This window comes from Mastacembelus armatus, chromosome 9 (genome assembly GCF_900324485.2).
Source record: "Mastacembelus armatus chromosome 9, fMasArm1.2, whole genome shotgun sequence".
Classification (NCBI taxonomy): domain Eukaryota; kingdom Metazoa; phylum Chordata; class Actinopteri; order Synbranchiformes; family Mastacembelidae; genus Mastacembelus; species Mastacembelus armatus.
Genome location: NC_046641.1, coordinates 16,606,600 through 16,618,545, shown reverse-complemented (window position 1 = coordinate 16,618,545; position 11,946 = coordinate 16,606,600). Strand labels below are relative to the sequence as shown.

Below are 11,946 nucleotides of genomic sequence, written 5' to 3'. Positions count from 1 at the left end.
CCAACCCCCAACACGTGATTGGTGGAGCGGCCAAGTTATTCTACACAGAGTCTCTTCAGCTGCATCTGTGGCTGCAGCAGCTAAAACACAGCACTCCAGGAGGAATAACGTTATGCTTAATAAACTGTAGACAGACCAACTAAAGGAAACACATCATTATAATATTCAAGAGCAGGTAAGGCGAGTCGTCATTTTCTAAAAACACTGATAGTCATCTAAGAAGTTCTTGTTTCTGAGCCAAGGGGGCTCTAACAGTAAGACATCGGGCTAAATAAGGTTAATGTTTCGGGAGTGCTGTGTCAGTTTAAAAAACACTTAGCTACACACTTTGTAAAGCTTGTCAGCTTTTTGTGGTTGGCATACTGACTGAAATTAGTGCTAAAATAACGGCACAGCTTGGTGTGCTTAGCTCTGAGCTAGCTACACGTTAGCTTGTAGCAGTTTTTAGGGGTAGCTAGCGGTTTTTTATTTGTAGCTGTGTATGAGATTGCTAAGCTAACTCAGCACCTTGACACACGTTTGTTTTCCATATTTCTCATCTTTGCATAGCTGTATAGTTTAGCAATAACCTTTCTTCTCACCTCTAAACAGCAGAAGTAGTGAGGGGTAAATATCTGTTTGACTTTACTGAGCACATTGAGATCGAAAATACCAAAGTGGTTATTACTGTAACTTACTTACAGTAATGTTATTTTCACAGTTTCTTCACTAAATATTCACTTAGTGTCACTCGGATTTAGATGTTGATCTATCTGACCTAACGTTAGCTAGAGCAGACTGGCATTGTAGCTAGTTGATTTACATTGTATTCGCTTACTATTGAAGCAACTTAATGGACAATCATTGTATAGTAGAGAGGAGAATAGTAACCCCAACCAGCAAGGCCAAGCCAATCTCTGATATTACTATGAGTAATGCCTGTCAGTTTGATCCAGCATAATTATACTAATAGCCTTTAAAACTTGTGCTTTATACCACTGTACTCTGATCCCAGTAAAATTCACATCAAAGACCATAAAAGTTTACATATTAAATAGTATGGATGTGAGTGACTAAGAAAGGTTGCACACTGTGCATAAGAATGCCCTAGCTCATCAATGGACTGAGCATCATTATATTGATTGTTAGTGGTGTTGTCTGCTGCCTTGGCCCTGGCTTTATCAGTGCTTTCTAGGCAGTATTTCCTGCATATGGTGTAAGCCAAGACTCAGCCAGGTTGATATGCTTGTGATTACTTTTATGAATTCTGCTGGTCAAAAAGTGGGGCACATGATCAGACCACAAAGCTTCCTCTGAATCTGTTCTTTAACAACAAATAGAAGCTAATGGAAAATCACACCCATTGTCTGCTAATATTTTTTATGTCTGTGGTAACTGGATTAGTTGCTGATTATAAGAAAAAGAAAAATAGTGTGTAAACAGATTGGCATAAAAGATAATTGTTCTAACTAGCATATTGTTTTATGTCATGTGAGTCATATGCTTTTAATATATTTATCTAATCTACAGTTATATTTTCTTCTGATTTTTTTTTTCTTATAAGAAAACTTCTCATTTATCTTGTATTTCAAAAACAATAATTTCTGCTAGCCTCAGTCACAAAACAACAAGGAACTGAAGTAAAAACTGTGCAATAATGCTCATGTTACTGGCTCCCATGCAACTTGCTTAAAGGTCGAGTTGCATTTCCTCTGGGCCAGACCATGACATTAAGTAAGGCCAAAACATGTTTGAGCTTTACGTTTTTGAGCCATGGTGATGCTTGAGCAATGTGCCCTTTTTAGCAATAATGTCTAAAATACAAGATAGTGTATTATTTATAGGCAAGTTAAAGTGTTCAGTTTCTTGATTTTATAGTCTTATTTCTCAAATATGTGATTGCCCACTACATTCACAGGCTTCAGTGACTGTATTAGTAGGCCAACAGTTTCACTGCTGATAGCTTACTGTTCTACCAAGGTCAGATAAGATTATGATGATCTCATATATAAAGATTGTGGCAGTGGTACACTTAAGGCCTTCATTGGCCAAGCAGTAACTCTAACAGACCATTTACAGCAAGGACTAGTTTCAGATGCATTTACATCATACATCATAACCACTCAAAAGTGTATTTCTATTGTCTGAATCTCATTCCAAGCTTACTGTGAGAGATGATAAAATATTTGTTTTAGATTTAGGAATTCTTAATTTATCCCTGCACCTGTTGCAGAACTGTTTAAGCAAAAAAAGCCTGGTAATACTTAAGAATCCCTGGCATCCCATGACGGCCACTAACTACAGCTGAGCTTTATACTTTCTGTAATCCTACCAAGATGAAAATGGAAATAGATTATGCAGTCGTGTTTTTTTTGTTGTATCTCTTTCTATTTTCTCAGCAGCAACCCAGCAGAATACTCTCCAGACCAGTAACTATTCACCATGTTGTCCAGGCTGAGGACAACCTGGTCCCTGAAGCCCTGTGTCTCTGTTTGTAGATGGGCACACACCAAAGAGAAGGGCAAGCCCCTCATGCTCAACCCTCGCACCAACAAAGTGAGTGATCTGCTAACATTGTTACACAGAGCAGTGCGACTTGTTACAGTACAAACAACATGGCATTATAAAATGGTCTGTGTAGATACATCAGTTAAATCTTATCCCCAGGACAGAAATGATTACAATTGCAAAACCAGCAAAACCTGCTATCTCAGGTATGCAGCAGCTGTTGATGGCTGCTTTTCTTCTCTATCTGATTTGGCTGAGCCTCTAAAAATTGTTAAGTTAAATTAAATTGAAACCTTAAGGAGATGGGTTTCAGTCTTAGCTAAACAAATTCAGCGTGCCATTTTAATTTTTATAGTGCAGCTTTTGTGTTTAAATTTTTTTAAATCTTGGGTGTCGGATTGTTAGGCAAAAAACATATTTTCCTTTTTCTGGATTTCTTCCAAGCTAATGACATAATTACAGACAAAACCCCCCCCCCGTTTTTATGTAATCCTTTGATTTACATTAGAATTGTTCACAAATGCTGACATTATCTGCTTTCTAAAGCTTGTGAGAAAATTTACAAATGGCATTTGTAACATGAGGCTGTAACAGAGACATGAGCCCACTCTGTGCAGGTTATGCTAAAGTTAGACGAGTATACATGTTGTGTTAAATATAGACATGACAACCTGAGCCTGTGTACACGCAGCACAGCTACATTCCTAATCCAGCTACATTTCTCATTGTGTTCATATTATATTTTCGAGTCTAGTGTAGTATTTGTATTTAGATGGCAGTTACATTCTTAAAGAACCTGTTGTGTATTGCATCTAAAACTTTTGAAAACTGCATGGAGAGGACAAAAACAGCAGCACACTGATTACTCAGGAATATTATACTGTATTTGCTCAAACAGATGTGACTTACATCAAAAGAAGGCATTGCCATAAATCAAGGGTCATTATACCTGAACAAAGAATCCTACATTGCCTGTAGGTGTGACTGTTAATGTGTGTCTTTATGTGTCAGGCCTGTGATAGTGGTGGCCTATTCATGGTGTACCTTGCATCTCTCTGTAGAGTGGAGTGAAATGAAATGCTAGATCAGCATGAGTCAGGGAAACCACCATGTGTTACACCTGTATTCATTCAGGGCTTGGTTTGTAAATCCACATACATACTACAGGGCCATGAAAACACTGCACCCCTCTCAACACACTCTCTTATGAATGGGGTGCTTCTGTTGAGCATTCTTGCTGCTGTTTTTGAGGCATCTTACCTCCTTTCATTTGCTGCCAAATGTCTTTTATCTGGCTGTCTCCCCTTCACTCGTGGGCATTTTCTCCTCTTAAAGAGTCAGTCAGTCAGTTAACTCAATCAAAGGGCTCATTTTCAGTGCTGTGCAGTGCTGTATGATACCACAAAAAAGCTATAGGGCAAAACATTTAACATTTGTAAAACTAGTGTTCAATGGACAGACCTCACTTTTCCCATGAGTTGGCCATTTTGTGTAGGCACTAGGCATTGTACATATCCAACAACCAAATTTAATAACAATAACAATATGAAACAATAATAAATAGAATAAGAATTTAGAAGTTCAGAGTTGAAACTACAATATTTTGAACCAGTGCTGCCTTGTGAACACACTTGATTTCATTTTGTTCTCTAATAAAGTTGATATTTACATTGTCTTTGTGTTTTTATGGATCTCCCCAGGGCATGGCCTTCTCTCTACAGGAGCGACAGATTTTGGGGATACATGGTCTGCTGCCTCCTAAAGTGGAGACTCAGGACATTCAGGCCTTGCGCTTCCAGAATAATCTCAAGAAGATGACTGACCCCCTAGAAAAGTAAGGGCATGTTTTACACAGAATGGATTTCTGTCTATTGTTTTGAAGCATTGTTATTAATATGTTTATCTTTAAATTATCATTGTATATGGCTTTACTTTTGCTCTCTACTCATTTTTTTTCTCCTCTGGCTTAAAGGTACATCTATTTGATGGGCATCCAGGAAAGGAATGAGAGACTTTTCTATAGGGTGTTGATGGAGGACATCGAGGAATTGATGCCAATAGTCTATACCCCCACTGTAGGCCTGGCCTGCACACACTATGGTCACATCTTTAGAAGACCCAAGTAAGCATACTAAAAATAACTACAAGAAACTTTTTGCTAATTGTTGGGTATTAAATGCATGTTTTAATAACTCTATTGTACCTGTAGCACTCTCAGGAATTAATATTTAAGACAAAGAAAACTTTAACTTAATGACTATGGTCTACTCTGTCACCTGCTCTTTTTTATAACCTAATGTAACCTTATATTTATTATATGGCACATATATAACTCATCTGCATTGGATAGATTCTTATTGTGATTATCAAAGTAGTCAACTCCCATTTTGTTTCTCTCACCAGAGGCCTATTCATCTCCATCCTGGACAAAGGACATGTCCGCTCCATTCTGGACAACTGGCCAGAGACTAATGTTTCAGTGAGTACCTGAAACCTCACCACAATAATACCTTTTCAGCTATTATCTCTTTCACAATGTAAAAGAGATTCCCAAAGCTAATCATCACTCCCAATTAGGAGTAAGAGGATTTGTGACATTAACACTTAATATGGAGATAGTAATTTCTAGACAATATGGCTGTACAACTATGAATACACAAAATTACAATTATCAAGTCTTATTATCTACATATTCTACATTTGATGGCCGGGGTCCAGTTTAGTATTACTCATAATTGTTAAGTCTTAAGTCTTGTTAGCTAACATACTTCTTTTCCACCTCCCTCTCTTGCTTTATATAGGCCGTAGTAGTAACTGATGGAGAACGCATTTTAGGATTAGGGGACCTTGGCGTTTATGGAATGGGCATCCCCGTCGGGAAACTTTGCCTGTACACTGCTTGTGCTGGCATTAGACCTGAGAAATGTCTGCCAGTTGTGATAGATGTTGGCACAGACAATGAGGTAGGAACCTTATTTGTATGTTTGTGTCTTATATTCTACACATGTAAAAATGTTCTTGAAAGTAGGAAACTTTGCATATTTGTCTATGTTCTTTGTTGCCAATCAGACCCTCCTTGAGGATCCATTTTACATGGGCCTCTACCAAAAACGTGACCGCTCTCAAGCCTATGATGATCTGATTGATGAGTTCATGGAAGCTGTGGTGGATAAATATGGGCAAGACACGCTGATCCAGTTTGAGGACTTCGGGAACCACAATGCCTTTCGTTTCCTCAGAAAATACAGGGAGAAATTCTGCACCTTCAATGATGACATTCAAGGTTCACATATTACCCTTCACACAGCACTTGGGTCTTGTCACTTTGTAGTATGTTAAATTATGTGTGGATTGCACACATAATTGACTCTGTCTCATGTTCAGTTCATGTTCAGATGCACCTTATTATATTTTTTACAGTTTTATTGTTTTCTAAACAAGTCACCTGCAGAGAGTTCAAGGAACAATTGACAGCTGACATTTTAGAACTGGGTGCTGAAACACAATGTATTAACAGAACACACGGTACATTGAACCATAAGCATAGTGTAACCCCTGCATATTTCCAGGCACTGCATCTGTAGCCCTTGCTGGTCTGTTAGCGGCTCAGAGAGCTATTGGCAAACCCATCACTGAACACCGGGTGCTTTTTTTGGGAGCTGGAGAGGTAGGCTAATATTTATCCTAGCTTTGCTTTGTTTCTTGCTGTTTTCTCCCTTTTCTCCAATTTGGAACAGAAAAGTCCCATATACATAAGAAGGAAAAATATGGGAACTCTGGAATTATTTGGCTTTCTTTTCATTAATATTTGGGTTAATGATGAGTTTTTAGGTTTGCTTACCTCTAACTCCAGTTAGCTTTTGTTGATGTTATTAACCCTGGGGTTCACATGCTTATTCTAGCCTACACTGTGAATGTTTGAAGCGTAGTCGGTATGCACAAGAACAATATAGACCTATTTTAGTGTATATAAAGACAAACACACATAAATGTAGATCATTCACTTTTTTTATTTATAAGAGCCATGCTTCCCCCTACAGACCTGAGTTGGTAATACAATAAGAGATGATAGTCCAAGAAACTCAATGTACTCATCGTTGTCCAGAACCTTTCCCAGAATTTCTATCATCAAAGAATAATTGTTACACCATTTAAATAGGCTACTTAGGTTTAACCTAATCATGTTATTTTCTCCATAGGCTGCTCTTGGTATTGCCAATCTGATTGTCATGGCCATGACGGAGACAGGTATGACCCAGGCTGAGGCCAGAAAGAAGATTTGGATGTATGATAAATATGGCTTACTAGTAAAGGTTAGTATGTGACTCAGGCATTTACTGTCCAGAACATACAATTGATGTTTGTCTGGTTGTCTTTCAGGGTCACTGTTTGTACGATGTGTAATTGGTGAAAGGGCGGCTTTACTACATTATTAATTTGTTGCAACCAATATACTGTATGTGACTCCAGGGCAGACAGCAAGAAACGGACACTAATCAGGAGGCATTTGTGCATGAGAGTCCAGGTAATGTGGAGAGCTTCCTAGATGCTGTCAACACCATTAAACCCACAGCCATCATCGGTAAGGACCTTCTCATTTTGTGTATTTAAATCCTCTCTGTACAGATTGTAATATGCATTACACATATGCAATAACAAAAATGTGTGTTCCTCACTCACTTTCAGGTGTGGCAGGAGCTGGACGTCTGTTCACCCATGATGTTATCAAGGCCATGGGAATCCTGAATGAACGGCCAATCATCTTTTCTCTGAGTAACCCAACCAATAAAGCCGAGTGCACACCAAATGATGCCTACACACTCACTAATGTACACAATGTTTTTTCATCTACCTTAGCACAGAAGCTCTTAGTTTGTAAATTTTGTCAGGTCAGTATTTGCCCTTTTTATTCTTTTGTTTGTTTTCCCTTATCTTTTTTCCCCTTTATTTCTTTGTTCCCCAGGGCAGATGTCTTTTTGCCAGTGGCAGTCCCTTTGGTCCAGTGACTCTGAGTGATGGCCGTGTCCTCACTCCTGGACAAGGGAACAATGCTTACATCTTTCCAGGTGAATGGAAAAGAAAACAATACTTTAGATGTCAATAATCTCTAACTGTCAAGCTAGCTGTTTAACTTTCAACAGTGTTTGTAGTGTGGGTAAATATCATTGGATGATAAAGTCAATGCATGTCTGTTTTTAACCCCATTATGTATGTGCACTGCAGGAGTGGCCCTTGCTGTGATCCTGAGTAGAGTGAGACACATCAGTGACACTGTATTCTTAGAGGCTGCCAAGGTCAACTAAGTATTTCTCCATCTCTTCCTTAAATTTGCTGATGTTCATTTTTATCTCTCCCTTACCACTTCTGCATTTTGTTGCTGACTCTGTAATTCGGGCATGTGATTTATATATTCATCACATCCGTTTATCCACGTTAACCCTTTTATGTCTTATGTTCTCTCTCTTCCTAGACTAGCATAGCAGCTAACAGATGAGCTTTAGAAGTCTGATCCTGCTTTTTATTTTTTCCATCTGTTTTTCCCTCTTTTGCTGGGCTGCATTTGACTTCATACTAATCAAAGCAAAGAAAGAAACTTTCTTGCCTACATACTTATTGTGTTTTATTTTAAATGAAAAATAACATGTAATACTGAAAAATATGAAGCAGGCAAATAATGTGTCTGTTTTTTTAACCAAATTAATTAATCTTCTCCTAAACATATTTTTTCTGCTCCTTCCAGGCCCTTGCAGAGCAGGTGACTGATAAAGAACTTGAAGAAGGCAGGCTCTATCCTCCTCTTTCCAATATCAGAGAGGTCTCTATCCAGATGGCTATCAAAGTAAGTCTCCAAGAATCCTACTTTCTCTTACTGAGGAACCTAAACATTTTGGCTGAATGGTTTGATACATTTTGATAGATCTTAATTTTAATCCAGAATTTAAGGAGTGGAGGCAGGAGCACACAAGTTGATTACATCTTGTGCAGATGTTTCAACCTGAAAGAGATCAGTGACTGCAAAGTAGTTGTTGGGGAGAGTGTAGCCCATCAGTGTAGTGGTTGGGGAGACTCTGATGGTGAGGAAGATGAAGAGGACAAGGGCAGAGCAGAGGACCACGTGGTGGAAGTTGAAAAAGTAAGAGTGTTGTGTGGCTTTCATGGAGGAGCTGAAACAGGCTCTACTAGGTCAGGAGGTTCTTCAAGATGACTGGACAGTGTACTGTACTGAAGTTATGGGAAAGAGTAGTGGAGGCTAGGCTGAGGTCAGAAGTGAGAATTTGTGAGCAGCAGTATGGTTTCATGCCAAGAAAGAGAACCACAGATGCAATATTTGCTTTGAGAATGCTGATGGAGAAGTACAGAGAAGGCCAGAAGGAGCTGCATTGTGTCTTTGTAGATTTGGAAAAAGCCTATGACAGGGTGCTGAGAGAGGAGCTGTGGTTTTGTATGAGGAAGTCTGGAGTGGCAGAGAAGTATGTTCGAGTGGTGCAGGACATGTATGAGAGCTGTAAGACAGGGGTGAGGTGTGCTGTAGGGGTGACAGAGGAGTTCAAGGTGGAGGTGCGACTGCACCAAGAATCGACTTTGAGCCCCTTCTTGTTTGCTGTGGTGATGGACAGGCAGATGAGGTTAGACAGGAATCTCCATGGACCATGATTTTTGCAGATGACATTGTCATCTGTAGTGAGAGCAGGGAGCAGGTGGAGGAAAATCTAGAGAGGTGGAGGTTTGCTCTGGAAAGGAGAGGAATGAAGGTTAGCCGCAGTAAAACAGAGTACATGTATGTAAATGAGAGGGACTCATAGAACGGTGAGGTTACAGGGAGTAGAGATGAAGAAGGTGGAGGATTTTAAGTACCTAGGGTCAACAGTCCAGAGCAACGGAGAGTGTGGAAAAGAAATGAAGAGATGTGTGCAAGTAGGTTGGAACAGGTGGAGGAAAGCGTCAGGTGTGATGTGTGACAAAAGAGTGTCAGCAAGAATGAAAGGAAAGGTGGACAAGACAGTGGTGAGACCAGCAATGTTGTCTGGTTTAAAGACAGTGGCACTGAGAAAAAGACAAGAGGCAGAGCTGGAGGTAGCAGAGCTGAAGATGTTGAGGTTCTCTCTGGGAGTGACGAGGATGGATAGGATCAGGAATGAGGACATCAGGGACATGAGGGACAGCTCATGTTAGATGTTTTGGAGAAAAAGCCAGGGAAGCCAGATTGAGATGGTTTGGACATGTTCAGAGGAGGGACAGTGAATACATTGGGAAAAGGATGCTGAGGTTATAGCTGCCAGGAAGGAGGCCTAGAGGAAGACCAAAAGGAGGTTCTTGGATGTAGTGAAGGAGGACATGAGGATAGTTGGTGTGGGTGTGGAGGATACAGAGGATAGGGTTAAGTGGAGGCAGATGGTTCGCTGCGGTGACCCCTGAAGGGAGCAGCTGAAAATACCTAAGTTTAGCCTCTTCACCATCAACATCTATTTTTCCAAATCCACAACTGTTTCAGCACAGCCTGACAAACTTTGTAGGTCATAATATTAAGGTAGTTATCTGTTCACAATTTCTCAAGAAGGCACAACATTGCTGCCTAGTGTTTGGTTGTAACTGTCTTATAACTTCTGGTCTGTTTAGCTTTTATTGATATTTATCTGATTTCTCTTTGTATCTGCCTCCCAGCAAAGCTAAAAGTTTCCTTTTTCACTATAGTTGGTGGAGTATGTCTATGCTAAAGGTATGGCATTCCGCTACCCTGAGCCTTTGGACAAGAATGGCTTCATACGTGCGACTGTCTGGAACACCAACTATGACTGCTTCTTGCCAGACACCTATGACTGGCCAGGTATCGGCTTCAGCCCAAAGGCTAAGTAGAAGTAGAACAGTCTCACCGTGCCCTATGCCATAATGGCATAATGTCTTTCATTATTTTCCACTTTACTTTTAATCAGAAAACTTTTGAGATGATCATACCTACATTTGTGGAAACTTTTATGGTTACTGCTTCGGTGTCACTGCCCTTGCACTAAACCAATTTATTATATCTGTGAAAATGTAGATTGGAAAGTAGCACTTGAAAGAGAAGGGGTTATGTATGGAAATGGTTACTCTCTCTTTATATGACAGTGTTTTATAACCTCTTATCACAGGCAAACCTGCACAGCACCTGGAAGGCTAATGGTATATACATTTCATCATTGCCTTTATCCACATCAAATGTGTTTAAGAAGTATGCTTGAACCATTCATTTTAAATTTGCTTATCAGTCGAAGAGAGGGTTAAAATGTTCAACCTTTGTCAGTAAATCAGGACAGAAAGAGGGAACAGTGTAACTCTGGAGAGAATTACATTGGATCTTTAAAGAAAGAAGACCTCAGACCCAAAAAAAGAGAAGAAATTTTATGATGGTATGTATTTCTAAAAACGATCAAGAAGTGCTGCTAGATGACACTCGTGAAACCTGCGTCCACTCCAGCATCTTATTTATTCAAATGCTCCTGTCAGATTGTATTTATTTTTCTGAAGATATTTTATATTTGGTGGGTATATTAAGATATTTTGCCATGGTGCTATTTACTCATTGGAAAGCCTGTCATCAACACTCCTAAGGACTTGTAATAACAATGATTCTGTTTGCTGAATATACACTCAGCTGGCAGTTTATCAGGAACAAAAGGCTAAAACAGTGTTGAAAAGAGCAGTCCTACAAAACATCCTCCATGTACTATTTTAATTTTTGTTTTCATTTAGACAGTTTTAGAAAGTTGTTGACATGATCAAATTGAAGAATGTAGTTTGGGCTGCTGTTTAAATGTTTTGTATTAAACACTGACAAATGTTTTTTATTTTGTTGAACCCATTTCTATCCCAGCCTGAATAATGAAAAACACCTTTCTGTATCTATCCTAAATGGCAATAAACATTTTCACTTGTTAGAGCATTTTGTTTTTGATGTGTTGGGTATTTTTCATTTTTAAAGTTATTTTTTATCTATTTAAATACAGTGTAGCTGCACAGTGAAACAGTTAAATTCATGAGTTGAATGCATTGTTGAAAGGAAAATATCTTTTTAGCTTTATTCAGTTCTATTTTTCTGATCTTTTTTCCCTGTGTCCAGTGACCGACTGCTGCAGTGTGTGGGTGTAAGATCTAATGTTGATTTATTGAAATGAGATACTGAACATATATGCTGGACATAAACACATATACGCACTAACTTTGAACAATAAACAGATTCCGTAAATTTACTTAGTCTATTTCATTTCTACGCCACTATTGCCAAGACCTTCAAAAATGTTTATATTCATCCATGTACTTGGCCAATGTGTAACTTTTAACCTCCTGAGATTGTATTAGGACTGTCTGACCACCTGCATTAATGTGCCTGCACAGTTTTAATAGTGTTGGATGCCTGTGTAATCGCCATGCTCCACAGAGCATGCATAGCTGTTTTTAAACATGAAGTACTTGTATAGTATG

At 39.1% G+C, this 11,946-nt stretch overlaps 1 protein-coding gene across 2 annotated transcripts; it reads left to right on the top strand.

Annotated features, from left to right (window-relative positions):
* Positions 1-20: 20 nt before the first annotated feature.
* On the top strand, positions 21-11,714 carry me2 (malic enzyme 2, NAD(+)-dependent, mitochondrial). 2 transcript variants are annotated; one of them, XM_026321859.1, is made up of 15 exons: positions 21-175; positions 2,379-2,535; positions 4,188-4,321; positions 4,460-4,609; positions 4,891-4,966; positions 5,289-5,450; positions 5,557-5,770; positions 6,057-6,154; positions 6,687-6,800; positions 6,958-7,069; positions 7,174-7,316; positions 7,451-7,553; positions 7,711-7,781; positions 8,228-8,326; positions 10,180-11,714. In XM_026321859.1, exons 2-15 carry the CDS (start codon positions 2,422-2,424, stop codon positions 10,339-10,341), a joined length of 1,752 nt encoding a protein of 583 aa, XP_026177644.1. In that variant the 5' UTR covers positions 21-175; positions 2,379-2,421; the 3' UTR covers positions 10,342-11,714. The 2 variants fall into 2 exon arrangements, with proteins under 2 accessions (XP_026177644.1, XP_026177643.1); XM_026321858.1 differs by having other exon boundaries at positions 22-175; positions 2,382-2,535.
* Positions 11,715-11,946: the final 232 nt, after the last annotated feature.

Excerpts from the sequence above, each read along its gene's own strand:
- me2 (XM_026321859.1), top strand. The coding sequence starts at position 2,422 with ATGTTGTCCAGGCTGAGGACAACCTGGTCCCTGAAGCCCTGTGTCTCT. Across the intron at positions 4,322-4,459 it reads ATGACTGACCCCCTAGAAAA|GTACATCTATTTGATGGGCA; the intron begins GTAAGGGCATGT and ends TCTGGCTTAAAG. Across the intron at positions 7,782-8,227 it reads TATTCTTAGAGGCTGCCAAG|GCCCTTGCAGAGCAGGTGAC; the intron begins GTCAACTAAGTA and ends TGCTCCTTCCAG.